Source organism: Staurois parvus, unplaced genomic scaffold (assembly GCF_062004578.1).
Source record: "Staurois parvus isolate SC_StPar_1 unplaced genomic scaffold, SC_StPar_1.0 ptg001146l, whole genome shotgun sequence".
Lineage (NCBI taxonomy): Eukaryota > Metazoa > Chordata > Amphibia > Anura > Ranidae > Staurois > Staurois parvus.
The window spans coordinates 537,840-561,518 of NW_028318942.1; the positions used below are offsets into that span (position 1 = coordinate 537,840).

Consider the following 23,679-nt stretch of genomic DNA (forward strand, 5'->3'; position numbering starts at 1 on the left):
TGGGAAGGGGGCAGAGGACAGTAGTGTGGGGTGGGAGTGTCACGTACCTGGATAGTGAGCCTGACGTGAAGAAGCAGGCCTCCCGTACAACTCTGGCTCAAGGACCACTGATGGTGGGACAGCGGCCGTAGGGGCATGGTGGGGTTATGAGTGCCTGTGATCAGTCCAGTAGTAGCTGGTAGGCAGGTGAGCTGCAGGGCAGGCTGAAGGCAGGGAGCCAGATCTGGATGCAGCTGTGCTGGATGGATCACTGAGGGGTGCATTTTGAGGGTGCAGGGTCAGACGAGCCGGGTTCAGTAGCGGTCAGCAGATCAGGCATAAACGGCAGGAGGAAGAGTAGTCAGGTCACAGGCCAGGTCAGCAGTGGAAGATCAATCAGACAGGGACGGAGACAGAAGGGTAATCCAAGGCAAGCTAGAGGTCAGGGCAGGTAGCGGTCAAGCGTAGGTCAGGAACAAGCTGGTTCTGTATCAGGAGTCAATCACAGGAATCAGGGAACACAAGCAGGGATAAGACCAAATGGCAGTCAGACATTACTGCATCCAGGTTAAATAGCCCTTTTGGCGCCTGCATTAGTGACAGGCGTGCGTCTATATGCGCGAGTGCGCATGTGCAATCGCCTATGCCCAAGCACCCTCACATCTGCCCGGTTCATAATAACTCTGTGCATGCACATATTTGTGCGCCGCAGATCTTTGCCTGCACTATGGGCAGGCCTTTCCTGACAGGGAGTGATTATTTGAAGGGGGGTTGAGGACTGCTAAAAACAATGGGGGTGCACTGTAAAGGGGTGGGTGGGGGTGATGTGCAGGAGAACACTACTGTGAAGGTGAAACTGATGTGAAGTGGGGGACTGTGACATGCGGGGGGACATCAAACACTGAAGTATAGGGATTGTGATATACAGTAGGAGATGGCTGAAAAAAAATGTAGTTCAGACCTCTGTTGGAAGAAAATTTTACTGGTCTGATCTCCATGAGTTTTAATTCAGTACCCCTGGTTTAGGAGATATTCTCTCTTTTTTTTTTTTAGAGCCGGTGCATGCGCTCTGAAGAAATGGCATACCCGTGCCATTCCTTCACAGTACTGTGCCGTGGCCCAGGACTCCGGCGCTCATTCTCGAGAGTGATGTCATTGCAGCCCAGCCTGTCAGACAAACGCAGCTACTGAACCCGGAAGGGAGACCGGGAAAAAGATGCATACTAGCACGTTATGACATTATCTTGTAGGGGATTGTTTTTTTTTTCCCTGCAGTCTACTCCATCTTTAAGAGATGGGTCTCTGCTCTGACCCATTGACTTCTATGTGTAAATTTCAGCATGAGCTATTGAGCTCTGTAAAGAACGGGCTTTTTTTTTTTTTTTTTTTTTTTTACAGCAAGTACAAGGGAAATGAAGGAAATGTGTGAAAAGGAGCTTTTTTTAAGGATACAAATGTTTTTATGGAATATTTCATATTTACCTGATGATTTATTTATATTGTTTTTACAATAGGTTTATTCTTTTTTCAGTCCTGACCATCTCATAGAAAATATATACAAATCACTTCTCTTTAACTAGAAACAAAGCAGTAATGACTAACACGCTGTTCATTCATTTTATTTTATAGGAGTAGCTATCAAACTATGTCAGCCTCACAAACTGACTTTTGCTCCTTCTGGTGGTTCGTTGAATATTTCTTGTATGGTCAGCCATGACTCACTAGATGTAGCTAGAAAGTTCTACTGGTTTCGGAGGACTTGGAAGGACCCTGAAAGGCTGGAAAAAATTGCACAAAGCAATTCTTCTGAGAAGTACAACTATAAGCAGGAGAATACCAGCCATGTTCTAGAAATACACAATATAAGCATACAGGACTCTGGAGTATATTACTGTACCTTCTATCAGAAAAATAATATTATATTTGGCAATGGAACAACTCTTATTATTGTAGGTAATACTTTTTCTTTCACTTTTTGATTCACTTAATCCTGCATTGTGCTACATTAAAAGTTTGTGTTCTATTTCATATTCTCATGTCACCCTATAAAAAATGTAAGATACAGCTGAACATATCTAATGTAGATTCACCCCATCTGAACCATGTCATTTATCCTTATTGAAAAGTGGTGGAGGTTTTTGCCTGTAATAGGCACCTAAGCAGATTTCATATTTTAAATCTGATTTATTTTTGGTATTTTGCATTAACAATTTGAATAAACACACATGGGTGGGGGCAGGGGTGGACTGACAACTCATGGGGCCCCCGGGCAATTGGGGATCATGGGGCCCTTGTGTCCTTGCCCAAACTGAAAAAAACCTATGAAAAAGGTACCAGGGGCATCTCATGGGGCCCCCTACTGACCCCGGCCCTCGGGCAGTGCCCAAGTTTCCAAATGGTCAGTGCGCCCCTGGGTGGGGGTAGAAGGGGGCTTTCAGGGAACAGGCAAGGTAAAACCCATGTTAGAGATGTAGGATACGCAATTGTGGAACTGTAGAGTAATCACATATGTTACAAAGTCCCAAAAACAAAATACAGAACAAAGTGCTGGCCGTAAGAGGAAAAAAAATTGCTCCAATTGTTTTTGGTATGTACATATCATGACTGAATCTTCAAAAAAACTGGTGAGACATTAGACCTTGGGTAGTTCCACCTGAGCTGTCTAACCAAAGAGACCATAGGTTGTGGAACATTTTTGAACTCCCCCAACCAGATCTCAGATAATACCACAGTTGGCATCACTATCAGCTCCTCTTTCTGAGTGGCTGGCAGGTGTGGGATCCATTTTCATGCTATCAGCTTTTATGCAGTTAAAAACGGCCAGAATAGCACTATTAGAACAGGATGAGAAATTGTTGAAGTTTCTTAAAATATATTTGAATGAGTCTTTAAGTAGGTCCGCATTGAAAACTGTATTCACATATAATATCGCCTTATCCCAATATGTCACCAGATATGGGCACCTCCATATTGGGCCTCATGCACACAGATGTATGAATTTATGTTCCAAATATGCTGTATTCTTTTCTGCCATAACTTCGCAGAAGAAAGTGCCTTTAATATTGCATGTATGCGTGTTTATGTACGCGCGTTTATGGGTGTACGGTGCTGAGCAGAAGTACATTCTACTGGCCAGAATATTAATTTATTCTGGCCACTAGAATACATTTACACTCAAATGCGTGCTTGTATGCATGTTTATGCACATATGTATGTAAATTATGCTCATAAGCTCCTTTCTGAATGCAGTTTTGGTGTGTTTTTTTATATGCCTCTAGACCAGGGGTGGGCAAACTTTTTGACTTGAGGGCCGCAATGGGTTCATATATTGGACCCGGGGGCCGGACCAAGAGTAAATGAATGATGTGTATGTGTCATCCATAGTAAGTATAGTAATATTCCCCCATAGTAAGCATAGTAATTCATCCCCCATACAGTAATTCATCCCCCATATAGTAATTCATCCCCCCATAGTAATTCATCCCCCCATAGTAATTCATCCCCCATATAGTAATTCATCCCCCATAGTAATTCATCCCCCATAGTAATTCATCCCCCATATAGTAATTCATCCCCCCATAGTAATTCATCCCCCCATAGTAATTCATCCCCCATAGTAATTCATCCCCCATATAGTAATTCATCCCCCATATAGTAATTCATCCCCCATAGTAATTCATCCCCCATATAGTAATTCATCCCCCATATAGTAATTCATCCCCCATATAGTAATTCATCCCCCATAGTAATTCATCCCCCCTATAGTAATTCATCCCCCCTATAGTAATTCATCCCCCATAGTAATTCATCCCCCATAGTAATTCATCCCCCCTATAGTAATTCATCCCCCATAGTAATTCATCCCCCATATAGTAATTCATTCCCCATATTAATTCATCCCCCATATTAAGTCCCCAAGTCCCCCCTGTGTCAATTCACTTACCTTTGCTCCGCGCGTTCCTCTCGCCGTGTTCCCGCGCCGTTCCGGTGTAGCATGAAAATCTGTCTCCTATGAGGATCTGTCCCCCTCGACGTATCTGCGCATGTGCCAGTTTCAGGCATTAGCAGCCGATCGGCGATCTCCGGCACATGCGCAGATATGTCGAGGGGGACAGATCCTCATAGGAGACAGATTTTCATGCTACACCGGTCTTCAGGGCGGACTTTGAGAGGAGCCTAGCTCCGCGGGCCGGATTAAAAGGTCCGCCGGGCCGTATACGGCCCGCAGGCCGTAGTTTGCCCATTGCTGCTCTAGACTCTGCAATTAAAATACTGACCCAAACATTTGATATTGCATGGCCACAATAGCTAACATAGAACTGTGCTCCACAGGACATGGTGGGGTTGCAGATATTTGTAGCCAGGTATTTGGCTGCAAGGAGCAAGTCATAACACTGTCTGCAACTACACTTGAGCTGTGACTAAAAAAACAAGTTAAATTTAAGCACACTGCCATTAGCAGGCAAAGCAGGCAAGTCAAAAGGCACCCCATAGACTTTGAGGTTAGCCACCATGGAATGTGGGAGTTGAAGTCCAAGAAGAGTGAGCTATTGTGAATATCTATTAACCAATGGACTATAGAGAAAGGAGTAGTACCTTTCTAGGGTGTAGTTTGAATAGGGCAGTCTTGTTGCTGTGGGATTTCGCAGTGAACACATTGCCCATCTGGACTTGCCAGTAGTTGGAGCAGAGGAAATGTTCTCACGCAGTTGGGAGACAAGTGAATGAGTGAGGTTCAGGGAGCGCTCAGAGTTGCTACTGGAAGATGTCTTGCACTGTACCAAAGCTAGAGCACTACAGCAGGGTGAACTGGGGACCAGAGTGACAGTGAGTCAAAAGAGACGACACCCACACAGTGGGGTGTCCGTGGCTGTATAGCTGGATTGGTAGGAGGGCCATGAGGTCACAACCTGCTGCTGCTATCAAAAACTACGCTTAAAGGGATTAGGCACTCACCCAACAACTTATAATACTACATACAGATTCCCATGGGGACTACGTTTATGTGCACAAATGGCAAAATGGGCCCCAACGTTAGCCAGCTGAAGGGTAGGGTGTAAGACTGTCTATTCAGATAATCCACCCTTCAATGACTCCTGGTAGTGCCTGTAGGAGTAGGGGTAGCTCTGTAGTAGACCTGGGCTATAGTCTAACAACCTGTATAGTGACCTCCTAAACTAGTGGGGGGGTTAGCTCAGGTGGGGGATCACCTTTCCAGGGAAAAGGTAGTCCAGACTGCAGGTCTTTTCTTAAAAATCTGACTTGTAGCCAGTTTTAAAGATTTCATGTATCATAAACAAAACAGAACAGAAAATAAATCCTTGCCATCCAGGCATTAACTAAGCAGAAGAGGCTTCTATCTCATAGGTGAAGGGTTTCTCCCTGTCACCAACAGAACAAAACGGTGTGCAAACCTTTAACATTCTTATACAAAGTAAATTTTTTCATCTACAACTCTCTCGGCCTGGGACTCAGAGAGCTATACCTAAGAGAAACTTCTTGCTCCAGTCCTGCTTTATTTATACCTGCTGGTGGTCATCAGTGGACCGCAAAATTCGGTCCGGAACCAACTCTGCCAAAGTGGCCTGGAAAACCCAAACTGGACTCCACCATAGTCTACTAGATATGAATGCATGCGAGGTGACACATAGAATCCATCAATCACCTCGCCTTTCATAATGTCACACTAGTTATAGTATTATTATTCACTTTGCCGTTAATGCTTATATGCACTGTCTATTGATGACTGTTGATTTAGGAGTTGATTTCAATCCCCTGTATGGCTCTTTCTGCAGCAGGAGGGGGAGATCAAGTGCCTAAATATACCATTAATTGAGGGATCCATCAGGGGAAATTATTCAGTAGATAAAGATATTGTGGCATCCAAATTATTTTTAATAATTAACCTTACCCGTCACAGAAAAAGTAAGCTTTTGGATGTTTAGGGAGATCTAATTGGATGTGTGTAGCACCTAACTGCAACATGTGGTTGAACTCTTTAGCTAATGGCTTACAGTGAAACAAGTCAGCCGGGGGTCAGATTGGCCAGTTTCCATTCCATTTCCATAATCCATAGATATTCATATTAACCCCTTCCTCTTTATGCTTGGAGAATACTCTCACGCAGAGCTTTGCATTTTACTTGTGGTTACAAGTAAAAGTAGAATTAAACGCCACTATATATTTTTCCAAAATGGGCCCCCAGGAGGTTTATGCCATAATATGCTATTATGTACTACACATTATGGGTAATTTACCTGTCAAACAAACCCACAAGAGCTGCCTTGTCAGCACTTCAACTGGTCATGGGCACTTCCAGCCTTTCTTCTGGCTTTGCTCTGTTCGGCCAATTAAATGGCCGTGCCGCAATGATGTCACTTCTGCACATGTGCACAGGTGTCACTTAACCATGGCACAGAGCAGTGCCTTGAATTTACTTTGAGCTGCACATGCACGGCTCAGTGTACATTACTGCAGACAGACAGGGAAACTGCTTGATGATAGAAGAGAGCACAAGGGTCACTTCTATCATAAATACCCAGCCTGTCAGTGCTTTTTCATTTTTTGAGTTTAATTCTGCTTTAAAGTGGTTCTAAAGCCTAAACATTTTTTACCTAAATGCATTGCTTGCATTAAGGTAAAAAATGTTTAGGCCATGGTATTGACCCCTCACACCCCCCAGCCCTCATTTGATCCAGTGCTGTGCACATCTGCAGCAAGAGCCATTGGCTCCCACTGCTGTCAAAGCCAGTGATGAGGGAGTAGGGGGTGGGGCAGAGTCAATGCCCACATGATTGCCCCCATGGGAAGCTGCTTTCTATTGGGGGCATTAGCCAGAAAGGAGGAGCCAGAAGCGCCTGTGGGGGACCCAAGAATAGGAGGTTTGGGTGCACTCGTCACATAAAGACAATTTTCCCCAGGTATAATAAATTACATTTTCCACTTGACAGTTCCACTCTATGATACAGGTAACTTATGGTGCAATGGAGAGGGTGCTGTGGGACTTTCACTGCATCTCATGATCCTGCCATACACTTCTTCAGGCCATGGAAAACTATGCCTCCTCAGCACTACAAACTGACCTCTCCTTTCTCCTTTTGGGGAGCAAAGCCACTCCTTGCACAGGGGGAGCCACGTGGCACTAACTGGCAAGTTACATAGTAGCTGTTGTCCCATTCATCTTGCATGCAGGAGTCACTTTAAAATGGTGGGCACCTGGAGCTCAAAACACAGGATAACTTTGTCCTCAGTGGGTTCCTGCCTGCCTAAAGAAGTATCACAACTTCAGGTTGGCAGACACACTGCAGCATTATTCCTGCCTACATTTGGAGTTGGAGTTATGGATGAGTAGGTGTTTAATCATAGATAGTACTTTATTGTGAGCCAGTGATCATAAAAAAGTGTCTGGTCAGGGGTCTTCTGGGCAGAAATCTGAGTTGCCCCAAATAATTAGTAAGCCAAGGTATATGCCAAATTCTTTTAATAAAGACCTAGCACATTGGAGGGAGGTATGTGCATCTAGTCCTCCATAGCACCCCTTGTAAAGCCTTTCATAATATTAGACTGCATAGCAGTTGCAGATTGCATTTTTTTTCTTACAAGTTGTCAAAGGACAACTAATTAATCCTGATATTGGTTTGTGACACACTTTATCAATGACCTCACTACCCTATTAATTACTAACTTTTAACTTAAAGTGTATAAGCAAAGCATTTTTATTCCTGGTTTATTGTTGTCCGTGTCCTTGATGAATACATTTACCTTCTATTTGTCCTGGTGGTAACCAATGTTACCGAAACAATAGGTGATTATAAATATAAAATAAGTATGCAGCGCTAATGTAAAAAATAGAATCAGATAGATGAAAAATATATAGAATCAGAAAAATCAGAAATTGCACAATATCATATTCCAGCGACTTAGTCCATATATAGTAGTACAGCAAAGTGATTATGTGCAAATGTTCATAAATCCACAATAGAGGGATAACCGTGACTCTTGTGCTCTTGAAAGTATACAAACATTGCACTAACCAGATAGCGCATTAACTGTGCGTGGAGCAATTAAGACCTGCTCCTGGTGCTCTGGACATGTAATACCATGAAGATGTCATCAGCGTGTATGCCACTAGGTGTCATCAATCTAGGTGTGCTCTTTAAACTTCCACTATGCCAGTCACCAGGGGGGGAGGGAGAGGTCACACACCAATACAGGTCATCAGGAACCTTCAAAAGCGGGCTCCCATAGAAATGATGAGCCCAGAGAAAGCTTCCAATAGTGCAGTAGGTCTTTAATTCACAAAATTCCAGCATGTACAGATTAAAAAACAAACTTACATCCGGATCCAATGTGGCCACCAGGTGTCAATCAGGATGGCCTTGCGGTATATGTACAATGGTCAGGGGCACCTCCCTAACGCGTTTCGTGTGCTTATGCTTCCTCAGAGGGAGTGTTCCCATGATGAATGAAAGCTATAAATAGCCGATTTATAATTGGCGCGCATTCGTGCGTGACCGCATCACCGATCGCGGTTCGCGCATGCGCAGTCGCTAATGCGCAGCCATCTTCCAGAAGGTTTAGTCTAGACAAGAGAGAAAAGGGCAATCGCGCTATCTGGTTAGTGGAATGTTTGTATACTTTCAAGAGCACAAGAGTCACGGTTATCCCTCTTTTGTGGATTTATGAACATTTGCACATAATCACTTTGCTGTACTACTATATATGGACTAAGTCGCTGGAATATGATATTGTGCAATTTCTGATTTATCTGATTCTATATATTTTTCATCTATCTGATTCTATTTTCTATTTTTTACATTAGCGCTGCATACTTATTTTATATTTCTTGTATTGGGTTTTAGAGGTTGCCTTTTATGCTAGCAGCTTTACATTACATTATTGTTCCCAGCGCTCAATTACCGCCTTTATAATAGGTGATTATGTACAGCAGTTGCGAAATTCATTAAATTTTATATAAAGTAAGTGCTATTTTCTTGAAAAAAGACATTATGAAATTTTGTAAATTTAAGTTCTTTTTATTATCATTGTTAAAGGAAAAATTAAAGCAGACCTGTAGGGAATAGTGTTGGGCTTGATGTTCGAGTCGAACATGAGTTCGACTCAAGTATCGACCGTTCGTGTATTCAGTGAACACACAAACGGTAAGGGCATTTGGCTTGCTATTCACCTGCTGCGCCCCACAATGCACTGTGCTCTGACAGTTCAATGTGATTGGCCAATGCAATGCACCTGACCACAAATCAGGTGCAATGCTTTGGCCAATCACAGCACACGATGACATCACAAGGGCTCGGTAAGGATTGGGGGGGGACCCCACGCCATTTTTTTTGCTAAATTTTTAATTTCTGGCAATTCTGTTTACATTCACCTGTCAGTGGTGAACCCTGCTGACAGCTGAAACATTAAAGAATGTTTTCACTTCTAAAATATCACATGACTTAATAAAATAACTCATGCTGTATTTTAGTAGTTTTTTTAAAAAAATGCTGTGCGGTATGTTACCACACAAAGATACGACTTGGTGAGTTGTGCTGATTCGAAGTTCACGGTCGAACTCTCGTTAGGTTCGAACAGGGGGGTGTTTGGCCCATAACTAGAAGAGAATAAAAGGATATATGCTTACCTTACCCTCGCCTTTCATCTGCGGCACCTAAGTAAGGGTGATGTGAGATCCTGGAGAATGCAGCACAAGTCAAATCTAACAACTGGATGGAAGTGTCTTCTTGTGGAATTTGGGGTACTCCTCATTCCCCAGGAATCCCTTTGGAAGGGTTTATTCTAACTTTTTTCCTTAAATATTATTCATTAGTATGCACTGGAGATTGTCTTGAATATATGAAATCGACTGCACAGGACACTTTAATTTATGAAATTATAGCACCGGCCAAATTATGATTTTTGTCGTGCAATTTTTTTTGCATGTTATTTATAACGTCTGCACGTCTTTTTTCCATTTTTTGGAGGACAGTTTATGAATTGGACTATTTTTGCATTTTGTATTTTGCACAATTTCCAGTAATTTGCACCGTGTTTTATATTGTTGGGTGTTACTAAAAGGTAACCGTTCAGTCAACATTTTTAGGTCATAACTTTTTCCTTACAGGTGCATTTTTTCTTCTAATACATAGCACTTTATCTGGGGAGGGTTCTAATTCAAAAAACAAAAAAAGGATCCTACATTTTACTGCAAGGTCTGCTTTAATGTTTCATTTAAGAAAGAAATGAAAAAGAATTGTAATTTACAAATTTCATTATGGACTACAAAAAAAGATATTGTACCGTAATTAAAATTCTGCTAGGTTGCCACCACCTTCTGGCAGATATGAAAAATGCAAGCTACTCTGATTCTTTGTTCTTTGTGACGTATTTCAGAACCATTTAAATGTTTTATATTTGAAATGAAAACTACACAATGCATGTAAAAAATACAGTCGTGAAGGATATTTCTGTATGTGACAAGGGTTTATTATTTACCCCTTCTTCAACTCTATGGTGCGGATCTCTGCTTTCTCCATTTTCAGGTGTTTTATTAGCTGAATCACCTTCATCATCTAATATGCCTACCAGTGTGTTGGATGCCTGGTCTCCCACTATTTGCCCAGGGGTTGGAAAAAGGAACCACACTGCACAGAGGGGGACCAGGCATTCAATACCCTAGAAAGAGTTGCATGTAGAAGTTTCTTACTTCTGGGACAGAAGATGAGACTCTAAATCCGTGGTTGTCAACTTATGAAATATAGGGGGCCTCAAATGCAGCCCCTGTCATCACAAAAGGGTACATAATGTTCAATATATGTAATGCTTGAGAGAACTGTCAGAAACTGCAGACCTAAAAGATAAAATAATGGTCAGAGAGTGAGGACATGCTACATGTTTGGGTGGGGATAAGCTGCAGAAGACAATAGGAAACTGGGAACATGTTACAAAAGGCTAGTATAGATCAATGCTATTATCTGTTCCCACTACAGACTGCTGGGGTCTGAGGGCCAAACATCATATACTAAAGGGCCGCAGGTTGGGCAACAGGGCCCTAACTGGTCAGCACTGTCACATTACTACTCTGACCATTGACTGCTTGCTATTGCCAGCAATATGCTGCTACCAGGGGCTGACTGACCATTTGGAAACTCGGGCACTGCCTGAGGGCCCAGGGTCAGTAGGGGGTCCCATGAGATGCCCCTGGTACCTTTTTCATAGGCTTTTTTGAGTTTGGGCAAGGACACAGGGGCCCCATGATCCCCTATTGCCCGGGGGCCCCATGAGTTGTCAGTATCCCCCTGGCTGCTACACTGCCTCTGGGTCTGCGTATGACGTTTAAAATTGTACGGATCAGTACATCAGTAGACATAAATGGCGGAAGATTATTGGCACAGCAGATAAGTGGGGACTGGAGAAGAGGGGTATTTGTTGGAAATTCATCTTTTTATACTTGGTGTAAAGGTGGAATTACATTTTAAATAGTACCCAAAATACCAAAATCTATTGCTATACTGTCTTCTGTGATCTCCTATAAAGCAGAATTCACAGCATTCTACAATGCTGTGAATATTAAAAATGGAGTTTAATTTCAGAAGAGTGCACAGAAAAGACCTCATCTGTAAGAAGAGACTCCTTCACTATCCAATCACAGTTTAAACTATTCTAAGTTACTTTGATTTTAATAGAGACAAGTAAATGTTCAGGGCCTGGCAGGGGTGTATGCAGAGGATAGCATTTTATTAGAGGGTAAAAGAACTCAGGGGTTTCAATTGTGTATTCAGCTATATGCCTACATTTATGATTTAAAGAAAAAAAATCTGATCCAATATCTCTTAGGCAGGGGCGGACTGACCATTTGGAAACTCGGGCACTGCACGAGGGCCTGGGGTCAGTAGGGGCCCCCATGAGATGCCCCTGGTACCTTTTTCATAGACTTTTTTGAGTTTAGGCAAGGACGCAGGGACCCCATGATCCCCTATTGCCCGGGGGCCCCATAAGTTGTCCGGCTGCCCCTGCTCTTAGGGGTGAAATTTTGGCTTTACTGCCAACAGAGGGAAAAGGTCCTGCTGTTTCCAGAGTCATGGTGGAAGACGAGCATCAACCTACACTACAAGAAGGAGGGCTCTCAAATAGATTTCCATTTGTCTTAGAAATACCCTTTGCGATAGGTGTACAGGATTTGATCGAAATAACTGACTTAACTCTTTCTCCCATACATGCCTTTAGATAGTACCAAGGCCAACAGCTCTGATACATTGTTGGTTCCTTCACTGCATCCTCCTTCCAACACCATCCAGCTGGCTTGTGCAGCAAATGTGATTTGCAACATCATTCAATGGACCTTGAACATCTCCGGAATATTTCACAAAGGCAAAATGATCTGTTGGGAAGACCAAGATGGAAACTGGATTAGCATAAACCTGCTCTCACGATACAGTCTCTCATTGAACTACGGAGCTAATGTAACCTGTGAAGTTTGGTGCAATTCCTCTGCTATCCAGGTCCAATGGAGGATTCCATTAAAAGGTATAAGAGATATGTCTTTAATAATAATTATAATAATAAAGTACAGACCAAGATATAAACAATATCCCCTTGTTCTCCAGCACAAACATGCAGTACCTGTATCTTTTATAGTTTTCTGTCAGCAATCACCCTTTTCACCTAGGAACAAACAGAAAGATCCCTGAGCATCAGTTTACTGACAAAAATAAAAAGCTTGTGAACAGCATAGACTAATACTGAGGTAAGATGTGGGCCTAGGAGTGAAAGCTTTATCCCTCTCAAAGCCCAATAAAGCCTCTGGACTCCAGTAGGGTCGCACCAATAATGTTTTTTTAGCTGCGAGTACGAGTACTGATATTTGTGCTCAAATACTTGATGATACCTATACTTTTGCAGTGCGATTTGAGCCCATACAAGGGATCAAATCGCACTGCATATTGCACTTCACCCGCAGAGAAACCGCATGGGATTCGGAAAGGAATTGCACCAAATTCCTGTTCAAATCACATGCGATTCTTTACAGTACAATTTGAGCCCATTCATTTTGTATGGGCTCAAATCGTATCACAAAGGTGTTGGTTTATTTATTTGAGCATTTGTACGAGTACTCTTGCAAATGCTTAGTATACGCACCAATACCAATAACAGTGCAACCCTAGTCTCCGGGACCTGAAACAGAACTGAAAAAACAAGATTCTGAATAAAAATGCAGTCATAAACCCTGTAGCCCCTCACCATGTATATATGAGAAACTCAGGTGAAATATTACACAGTTCACAAACCAGCCAGCCAGTGATATTCATAAAGCAGAACTATAGTCTCCCATTAACCACTTCCTGTCCGGACACTTTTACCCCCTTCCTGTCCAGGGCAATTTTCAGCTTTCAGCACTATCACACTTTGAATGACAATTGCGCGGTCATGAAATACTGTACCCATATGAATTTTTTACCATTTTTTTGAGACAGATAAAGCTTTATTTTGGTGGTATTTATTCACCGCTGGGATTTTATTTTTTTTACTATGTAAATGAAAAATTTCAAAAATTTTGAAAAAAAGTGTTTTTTTTTAAATAAAATTTTGCAAATAAATAATATTTCATCATAAATCTTGGCCAAAATTTATTCCGTTATTTTTTTAGTAAAAAAAAAAAATCCAAATTAGTTTATAACCAAAAATTATAATTTTTAAACATTTTTTTTTACATTTTTATTTTATTTTTTTTATATTATTATTTTTTATTTATTTTTTTTTTTTTTACATACTGTCACCCTAGCAGTACAGTGTCACCATGGTGACACTGTACTACTTGTGGGGGGTGATGAAGATTTTTTTTTTTTTTTTTTTACACTGATTGCTTTTACACCCATATAGGATGTAAAAGCAATCATTTCTCCTTCACTCTGTCTGCATTCTTGCAGTCATTGAGAAGTACTGTGTGAGCTGTGATTGGTCACAACTTGTCACATGGTACAAGGCTGTTGTGAATTGTACCATGTGACCTCTGTGATCATTCACAGATTTCACACGTAGTAAGCAATGATGTCACAAGTGACATCTTGCTTACTACTTTGCATGTGATCACTGATTCGCCAATCAGTGATCACATGATCGGGACCTCGTACAGAGGTCCCGTCCGACGATCGGTGTTTCACTGTGTCCGGAGGACACAGCGGACACCGGATCGCGGTGGTGCGCGCTCCCAGGGAGCGCGCACAGCTAGAAAAGGCGGGTGCCGTTTAGGAACGGCAACCCGCCCCTGGACTGCCACCGCCCTGCCGTTTATAAACAGCAGGCGGACGGCAAGAGGTTAAAAAAAAATATGTGCTACACCTCCTTGTAACATCACACAAATACTTGCTGATCATGCCAGTAAGGTCAACCAAATATGCAGCATTATGTGATGATGTGGCAACAATGCTTCACGACTCCTAAATTCAGAGCAGTGTTGCCACTCTAATATAGGCTAAGCCTGCTTGCACTACAGTGGAGCAAAACAAATGTTGCAGGGGGTGCGGCTATTTACTTTGTAAATGTTGATTCCCAAGTCTGTAGCGTGTCAATCAACACCTGGCCACAGCTAGTCCCACCCACTGTTTTCTGCTTTGGCAGCATTGCCTCTGTTGCTGAAACCTTCCTGCTGTGAGCTGCAGTGTCTGGGAAGGGGGGCGTGTGAGACACAAAAGAAGGCAGATTTGGCTCTGCCAGGGAAAGTAGAGTCCGTATAATTTATGCATCACATAATAACTAGATTTGGTATTTGTTTAGACTGACATACAGGAGGATTTAGTTGTAATTTATTAAGCTCTCTGCATCCTCTAAGACAGGAATCACTAAATGGCAGACTGGGGTCCGGATGCAGACCGAGTCACTGTCCCTTCCGGACCCATGTAGTCCTGCCTTTTCTTCCCCCAGCTGTCTCGCGGTCATCCTCACAGAGCTGACAGAGGGAGGCAGAACAGTTCTGGGTGGAGGGTGGGAGCTGCCCGAGTTTAACAAGCAGGTGATTGGTTGCTAGGATGAAGGGCAGTTCTAGCAATCACTGTTTGTCAATAACTGTCTGTGTAAGGTAGGACAGTGGGGGGGGGGGGGGCAATGTTAAAGGGGCTAAGGACATTGGTGTGAAGAGGGGCTGAGGGCAGTAATGTGGGGGGTTAAGGACTGTGGTGTGTAGGAGCTGAGGACATTAAAGTGGGAGGAGCTGAGAACTGTAATGTGGGGGCAGAGGACAGGAACATGGGGGGGGGTCTGGGGACAGTAATGTGGGGGGATGATGTAAATAGGGGCAGAGTACTCTTCAGTAAAGAGGGCAAAGGACAGTACTGTTAGGGGGGGGGGGGTTCGATGTCAAGGAAGTGTGAGAACACTACTGTGGAAGAGGTGGAGGGGGGTGATATAAAGGGGGGCTGGGGATACTCATCAAGAGGGACCTTGCTGTGAATCAGGAAGGGACTGGGATTTGCAGTGGGGATTGAAGACACTGATGTGAGAACAGGTCAGATCTGTACGTTGTGGGTAGGTCAGCACTACCTGCTAGAGACTTGAAGAAGTCCCCGACCCTTTTATTCAAAATCGTATTGCAGCAACACGTGATTTGGCGCAGATGAAAATGTACCACAGGAGCCTACATGACATTCGGATCTCTGATGCATGCAAATTTTACTGCCTGGACCTTGGTGAATTTTAATTCAAAACCTCTGCTCTAAGAGAGCTAGTATTATTTTATAAGGTGTCTGTTTCCCATATTATACTCCCATGTATCTGTGAAAACAATGGCAAAGCAAGTGTAACACCCTCTAGATTAGCTAGATAGGGTTTTTGTTAGATAGAGGCTGTGTAGCAGTCTGAGAGTGAGGTAGTGAGCTCACTTCAGTAGAGGCTGGGATGCTCTACAGGTCATGGCTTCTGGAACCCTTCCAGAAACTGCTGAAACTTTCTGGGAGAGGGGAGAAGGCCCAGATCTGCATGTCTGAGGGATCTTGGCCAGTCCCCTGGCAGGAGACTGGGCATGGTGACCAAGGACAACCCTTAAATGTGGCAGGGCCTGTGCAGCAGTGCTAGTGTCAGGTGGAAGATGGACTAAGAGGAGGCTGGAGTGTGGGGCCTACCTACAGGCTGGTTGCTGGACAGAAGGATCTCAATTGTCCCACCATTTCCTAGGGAAGACAATCTGTAAGCTGAGAAGGAGACAGCCCAATGAAAGGCCTGAAAAAAACTTCAACCAACAAAGCTAACAGGACAGGACAGTGTGAGTACTTCTACACCCCCTGAGCCAGATAAAGAGAGAGAGAGTAGTCAGGTGCAAGACCCAACTAGTTTTCATCCGGGACTACTTCATTACTTCATTGTAAGCTCTTGGAATACCTTGCCCAAGGATACCCTCAGTGCACTTGGGTGAGGAGGAGGTTTCATCTGGGGTCTAAGGAGGTATATCAAGGGAACTTCAGTGCTCCTTAACAGAGACAGTGCTATTTTTTTAGATTCACATCCTTTTGTACAGAGGTTGCTTAGAGGTTTGTCCTCAAGCTTGTAGATCAAGTTTGCAGTCCATTTGGCATCCCATATACCCCTAGTCCCCATCCAAGTTGTTAACCCCTTAATAAAAAAAATTGAAAACCAGCTCAAGGACTGCATTACTGACTCTGTGCATGTGAAGATGGGGGAAAATGCATAATGCGTGGACCGTGCAAAGCTTAGGGGGACCCAAAACCTACTGGCCTCAGAGGGGGTAGTGCTACAAATGTTTAGCCTGGCCAATTAGGCCACTTTAGATGATGTCTTGCAAATCTTGAGGAAACCAGAGGTGGCCCCCATTTTAATGGTGCTCAGTTAAATGTCCTTCCTTATATTCATTATCAAGTAGTTCCCCCAGTTACAATATTGGTAAGCAAAAATCTTTTCATTAGGTTGGTGGTCAGTAAAGTGCCCCCTGTTACATTGGCCGTCTGTGTAGTCCCCCTTGTTATATTGGTAGTCACTTTAGGGCCCCCTTTACACTGGTGATCAGTGTAGTGTATCCTGTTACACTGGTGGCTACTATAGTCCCTCTACTACATTAATGTTCAGTAAAATGTACTCTGCTACATTTGTGTTCAGCACTCTCTTGTGTTGATGGTCAGCTAAAAATCTGAAATAAGTAATTGTATAGTTATCCTTTAACTGCTCTTTATGTAATGTTCACTTTATTTGATTGAATTCATGTTTTCCTTTTTTCCTAATAATTGCCTTATGGATGACGGCAGCTGATTTTTCAACTACATGCCACTATTGGCTGGTATCTGCATTGATATTGGGATCCCTGATGCTATTACCCTTCATTGCTCATCTTACGCGGACTTATGGCTTAAGGCTTCGTAACAAATTTAAACGTATGTATAGTTTGCTACTATTAAAAGGAATACAACTCATGTTTTGCAAAATATTCTTTCTTTATGTTTATTTTTACTTCTTGTGCCTGAGACAGTTCCAGGACAAGGTCCTCTGGTGCACAGGGTGAAAATGACAAACTGCACACCCTTCCCAGTTTATTACAAATTTGTCAGTGTGTTTTCAAGACAAGAAAATATAAAAAAAAAAAAATTATAAACTAAATTAGGTTTAATTAATTCAAAACAGAATTCACTGACATTTTTAACCATATATATTTTAGTTGTTCAGTGCTTCCACTATTGTACATGTGTGGATGCATAATATGCTGTAAAATGTTGATCCTGCTGTATCTTTTACTACATGGTACACTAATAGGAGTACAATAAGCCCCATTGTTGTAGTAATAGTTACCCTCAGCATTAATGTCAGTAATTGCAATAATAACCTTTGCACTGGTGTCATTAGCAGCAATAATAGCCCTCAGCATTGCTGCCAATTTCTACAATAATAACCCCCAACATTATAGCCAGTTTCTGCAATAAACACTCCCAGCGTTGATATCAGTTTCTGGAATCACACTCCCAGCATTGATGCCAGATTCCACAACAATAACCCCCAGCATTGGTGCCAGTTTCCGCAATATTAACCCCCGGCATTTGTGCCCGTTTCCACAGTAATAACTTCTGGAATTGGTGACAGTCTCTGCAATAATATTCCCCAGCATCAGTACCCATTTTCACAATAATAACCCCCTGCATTGGCATCAGTTTCCACACTAACAACCCCCAGCTTTGGTGCCAGTTTCTGTAATAATTATCCCCAGCATTGGTGCATGGTTCCTCAATAATAACCCCCAGAATTGGTGCCAGTTTCTGCAATAATTACCCCCAGCATTAGTGCATGGTTCCGCAATAATAACCCCCAGATTTGGTGCCAGTTTCTGCAATATTAACCCCCAGCATTGGTGCCAGTTTCTGCAATATTAACCCCCAGCATTGGTGCCAGTTTTGGCAATAATAAACGCCAACATTAGTGCCAGTTGCTGTGTCTGTGACAAGACAGAGCTTGTCTCCGCAAGCTGCATTCATGATTGCAGATACTCCAGGAAGTCTAGCAACCTTGACAGAGATAAGTAATATCAAGCATTTTGCTATTTCATTTATCCCGCCTTTGTCAACCTAATCTGTGAATTTCTATGCCATAAGGGCTCTTTCAATTTTTTATCATTCCCGTGTCAGAGAATCGATAGAACATCTTTATGGACTGTGTTATATAAAGAGTGATATAAACTAAATTCACTATCCTAAAAGAATCGTCATTTTCCAAAACAATGATATTTTAACAGGGAGAGGGGAAAACAAATGTATGCATGATACCGTAATCCAGAACTGTGCACCACTTTAGTTCCAGAATTTATGTAAATGATTGCAGACATGCCCTGGATAGCAGTTGATGTTCATGTACTTTATTCTTACAGGTAACAAAGTATGGGAAACTGATGGAAATGACTCTGTAAGTGAAGCTTTTGAATAAGTACTGTAACATTTGACATCTAAAAAATTATTTTCTCATTAAAGTGAATGGCAAAATCATGTTTCTCTACATGGTGGAGCCTGGTGGGTTGAGCGAGCCCTCTGCTTTCTTATGTCTTGACTACTCTGACAGCAACATCCAGCTGCCACAAGTTTCGATTTTATTCCTGTCCAGCTTTGTGTGTTCTAGTTCCCATTCATATTTTCCTGAACAGAAAATTAAAAAAACATAAACAGCAGTTATGGTGGGAGCCCCCAAAATGACCACAGCAGGTGAGTAGACTTGGGAATTCAGCACAGCAATCTCACTAATACAGTCCCTGATCAACAGGGGAAACTCAATCAAACAGCAAAATATCAATTCTAGGTATGTAGCACTACTCCTGTAGGAGTCGCAGGAATACTGTCCAGGTCCTCCCCAAAAGCTTTGCCCCACAGCCAAGCACATAGGCTCACTCATACGTTTCTTCAATGACCAGTCTAGGGGTGGTGGTTTTTAGTAGTTTTTACTTTTGGAGAACTTGGATAGAGTTGAGAGAGATGAATGGGATACCCCGAAAAAGAGAACTATGTACACTTGACGACTTTAGAACAAGGTTTGATGGAGTCCGCGCTTGAATCAAACAGTCTTCAACTTTAAGTAGTAGTAATAGTAACAATGGTAGTAGTAACTTCTTTAGAGCCTCAGATCAGAATCCCTTTTAATAGGTAGGTCAGGTAGGCAAAGCTCTTCAGAACATCAGAACACCAACCAATGTGCCCTTTACTACACCCATAGATGACATCCGAGCACCAGAGGGGGTTAGTAGCACAAAGTCTCTAAGATCCTTTAGGGGTGTCTGTGCTCACAAGACCCAAGAGCAGCTGGATGCCTTCCTCCGTGATACCAGACCATAACTTTAGTAGACGACCCCGCAGTCAGCATAGCAGAACTCAAGTCCCAGCATCCAGGCCCTCAAGTCGCCCACCACACAACAATAGATGCCTGAGAGGGCAATGTGCCCTCTCCCAGGCAGGAACAATCCTATACAAAAAAAGCCCAGAGTCCACTGTGCTCACTGAATATACACAGATACCCAGCATGCCATCTGAGCCAGTCCCTCTGGGATAGGCTTGGGCAGTATCAACATTCATTGTGCCATCTGCATAGCATCACACCTATTTTCTAGAAACCTTTCAAGCTTTCTAAATGCAGAGGGAGCTATCAGCCTGGCAGCAACTAATTACATTGAGGAGACCTGAGTAGCAGAACAAGGCATCACTGATTACAGTGTGACAACAAATTACAAACACATTGACTACAGTGTGATAACTAAACTTACCTATCAAAAATCCAACTAAATCTAAATCTAAACCTAGCACCTGTCTAGGAGGGCACTACAGGTAGACTGCAAATTTAAAATGGAACTGTAGCATAGCCAAGAGTAGCAGCTCTTTCATCATTTGCAACTAGACATATTTGCACATTATGGCAGACCAACCTTGCACTGTAGGCAATATATAGTTTCAAAATAAATAAATAAATAAATAAGCTGGGGGAAAGACTTTTGACAAATACAATTTTGAAAAAAAAACCTCTACCTCCTAAAATTTTTAGGGGTTTAGTTCAGCTTAAACATAAGTATCTGCACCACTGCTCTTACCCCCACTTCCACCCCACCCTACATTCCTCATACTGAAGCCCCCCAACACTCTGCACCTTTGACCTTACTACCATCGAGGAAGTCTCCAAGATCCTCTCTGATGCCCGCCTCACCACCTGCCCCCTCGACCCTATCCCCTCACAACTCCTACGACCTCCCTCCCCCTCCATCCTACGCTCCCTCACCCACATCTTTAATCTCTCCCTCTCCTCCGGTACTTTCCCCTCCCCTCTGAAACATGCACACATCACCCTCATACTTAAAAAGCCCTCCCTGGACCCCAATGACCCGAACAACCTCAGACCCATCTCCCTGCTCCCATCTAAACTCCTCGAGCGCCTAGTCTACACCCGCCTAAGCTCTCACCTCAACGACAACAACCTCCTCGATCCCCTACAGTCCGGCTTCCGTCCCCTACACTCCACCGAAACTGCCTTACTCAAACTCTCCAACGACCTGCTAACCGCCAAAGCTAATGGCCATTATTCACTGCTTTTACTCCTTGACCTCTCTGCGGCCTTCGACACAGTCGACCACCCCCTCCTCCTCAAAAAACTACACTCCCTCGGCCTCAGAGATTCTGCTCTCTCCTGGCTCTCATCCTACCTGTCACAATGCTCTTTCAGCGTTACCTATACTGCTACCACCTCCCCTTCACTCCCCCTCTCTGTTGAGGTCCCTCAAGGCTCTGTCCTCGGGCCTCTTCTCTTCTCCATCTACACCTCCTCCCTTGGCCAACTCATACACTCTCACGGCTTCAACTATCACCTCTATGCCGATGACACACAAATCTATCTCTCAACCCCCCACCTCACCCCCTCGGTCTCCGCCCGAATCACACACCTACTGAGCGACATATCAGACTGGATGTCGCTACACTTCCTTAAACTGAACCTCTCCAAAACCGAGTTTCTTGTCTTCCCCCCAGCCCGGACCCCACCCCCCATTGACTTCTCCATCACATCCAACAACGCCACCATCAAACCCGCCCCGCAGGCCAGAGTACTTGGTGTCATTCTGGACTCCAACCTATCCTTCCAGCCCCAAGTCCAATCTTTAACAAACTCGTCCAGACTCCACCTCCACAACATCGCCAAAATACGCACGTTCCTAACCCCAGAAACTACTAAACAACTCATCCACTCCCTCATCATATCACGACTCAACTACTGCAACTCCCTCCTTACTGGCCTGCCTCGCCGCTGGCTATCCCCGCTTCAGTCAATCCTGAATACGGCTGCCAGACTCATTCACCTTTCCAACTGCTCCATCTCCGCCACCCCCCTCTGCCAATCCCTCCACTGGCTTCCGATTGCACAACGGATCAAATTCAAAATCCTAACACTGACGTACAAAGCCGTCCACCATACTGCCCCGAACTACATCACCGACCTAATATCCAAGTACCGCCCAGCACGCACACTCCGCTCCTCACAAGACCTCCTTCTCTCTAGTTACCTGGTCTCCTCCTCCCATGCCCGCCTCCAGGACTTCTCCAGGGTGTCACACATCCTCTGGAACTCCCTGCCCCAACCCATCAGATTATCACCTACTCTCCTCTCCTTTAGGTGCACCCTGAAAACCCATCTCTTCAGGGAAGCCTACCCCACTCCCTGCTAACCTGCCGACCTCCTCCACTCTTCCTACCACTCCATCCCCCACAGCTATCTCCTCCTGTGCCACCACCCCCTCTCCTAGATTGTAAGCTCGAAAGAGCAGGGCCCTCGATCCCCTCATGTTTTGCATTGTATTGGTATTGTTCGGTCACATGTTCTGTCCCCCTTTGTAATGTACAGCGCTGAGCGAACCATTGCCGCTATATAAATAATAATAATAATAACTTACATTTTTTAGGAAGTTGTAAAGATTTTTCTTTATCTTCATTGTGACATTATTATATGAACTAGTCCTTTATGTTCAATGCAGGATGAAATTGCATATGCACAGCTGAATGGCCGCGCACTAACTCATGGAAGAAGAATGCTCAACTCCTAAATCTCCATCAGCATCTACCTGGAGTACAAGAAGATCATTTACCAAGCGCCCAATCCCAGATCTTTTTATTATTTTATTTTAATAATCTAATTTTTATTAGCATTAGCCTATTTAGCATTGTAGAGAAACACTGACGATTGACGTAGACCTCCAGGCAAATTATAAAAGACATTAATTTGTGCAATTGTATTTTTTTTTTAATTCATTAAATGTATTTAATAATATAATTTGTAGAACCTGCTATTTTTATTTATTATTATTCTTCCTGAATCGCTTATAGAACAGAAATCACACTGGGAGGAGGGGAGTATGTGTTCGGAACCAGTCAGTTTCTGCATTATATAGTTCTTTCATCCTAACTAGGGATGAACAAAACTGACTTGTTTTTATGTTTAAAAGAATTTTGGGCTGTCAGCAGAATAGGAATATCTTCCACTGGTGACACTAACTCTGGTGATAACCTCACTTTAGAGGGATTTTCTCTCACTTGCTTGCTGCAAAAATAGGTTTGGCTATGCTTCTCCTTTAAATCCTGAACAAGTGGGGGATATTGGGTCCCTAAACCACTTTGACTGCTGTACCTAATTAAAGTGGATGTAAAGGTAGAAAGTTGTTTACCTTAATGCATTCTATGCCTTAAGGTAAAAAATCTTCTGCAAGCAGCAACCCCCCATACTTACCTGAACCTGATCTTGATCCAGCAATGTGCACAAGAGCCTAGGCTCTCTCTGTTCCCTCTCTCCTCATTGGCTCAGACACAGAAGCATGGGCATTGGCTCCTACTGCTGTCAATAACAGCCAGTGAGGAGGATGCGGGGCCAAGCTGTGCTCTGTGTGCCTTATAGACACAGTGGTGCATTAATTTCTTGTGCTGCCCTAGGCAACACGAGAATCGGGCTCCCATCCCCCCCCCCATCACCACCCCCCATCCCCCTGCCAACACCTGATTAAAAGCACTAACCTTCAAAAGAAGCAGCCAGTAAACCCAGCACCCTTCAGCAGCTCAAATCCTTTTCACCAGGTCCCCATCCCTGCCACTGCTTCCGGGGGGAAGGGGGGGCGGCGCTGCCCCCCTGAAAATTGCCACACCAGGTAAACCTCTTGTTTGCATCATCGTTATTACGCCACTGTATAGACACACAGAGCCGGCTCGGATA

General features: G+C 43.4%; 1 protein-coding gene across 1 annotated transcript; it reads left to right on the plus strand.

The window, feature by feature from the left end:
• The first annotated feature begins 1,370 nt into the window (after positions 1-1,370).
• On the plus strand, positions 1,371-22,834 carry LOC149439219 (uncharacterized). The gene is made up of 5 exons (XM_089659312.1): positions 1,371-1,932; positions 12,205-12,504; positions 17,226-17,351; positions 18,830-18,864; positions 22,454-22,834. Exons 1-5 carry the CDS (start codon positions 1,683-1,685, stop codon positions 22,520-22,522), a joined length of 780 nt encoding a protein of 259 aa, XP_089515438.1. The 5' UTR covers positions 1,371-1,682; the 3' UTR covers positions 22,523-22,834.
• The last annotated feature ends 845 nt before the right edge of the window (positions 22,835-23,679 follow it).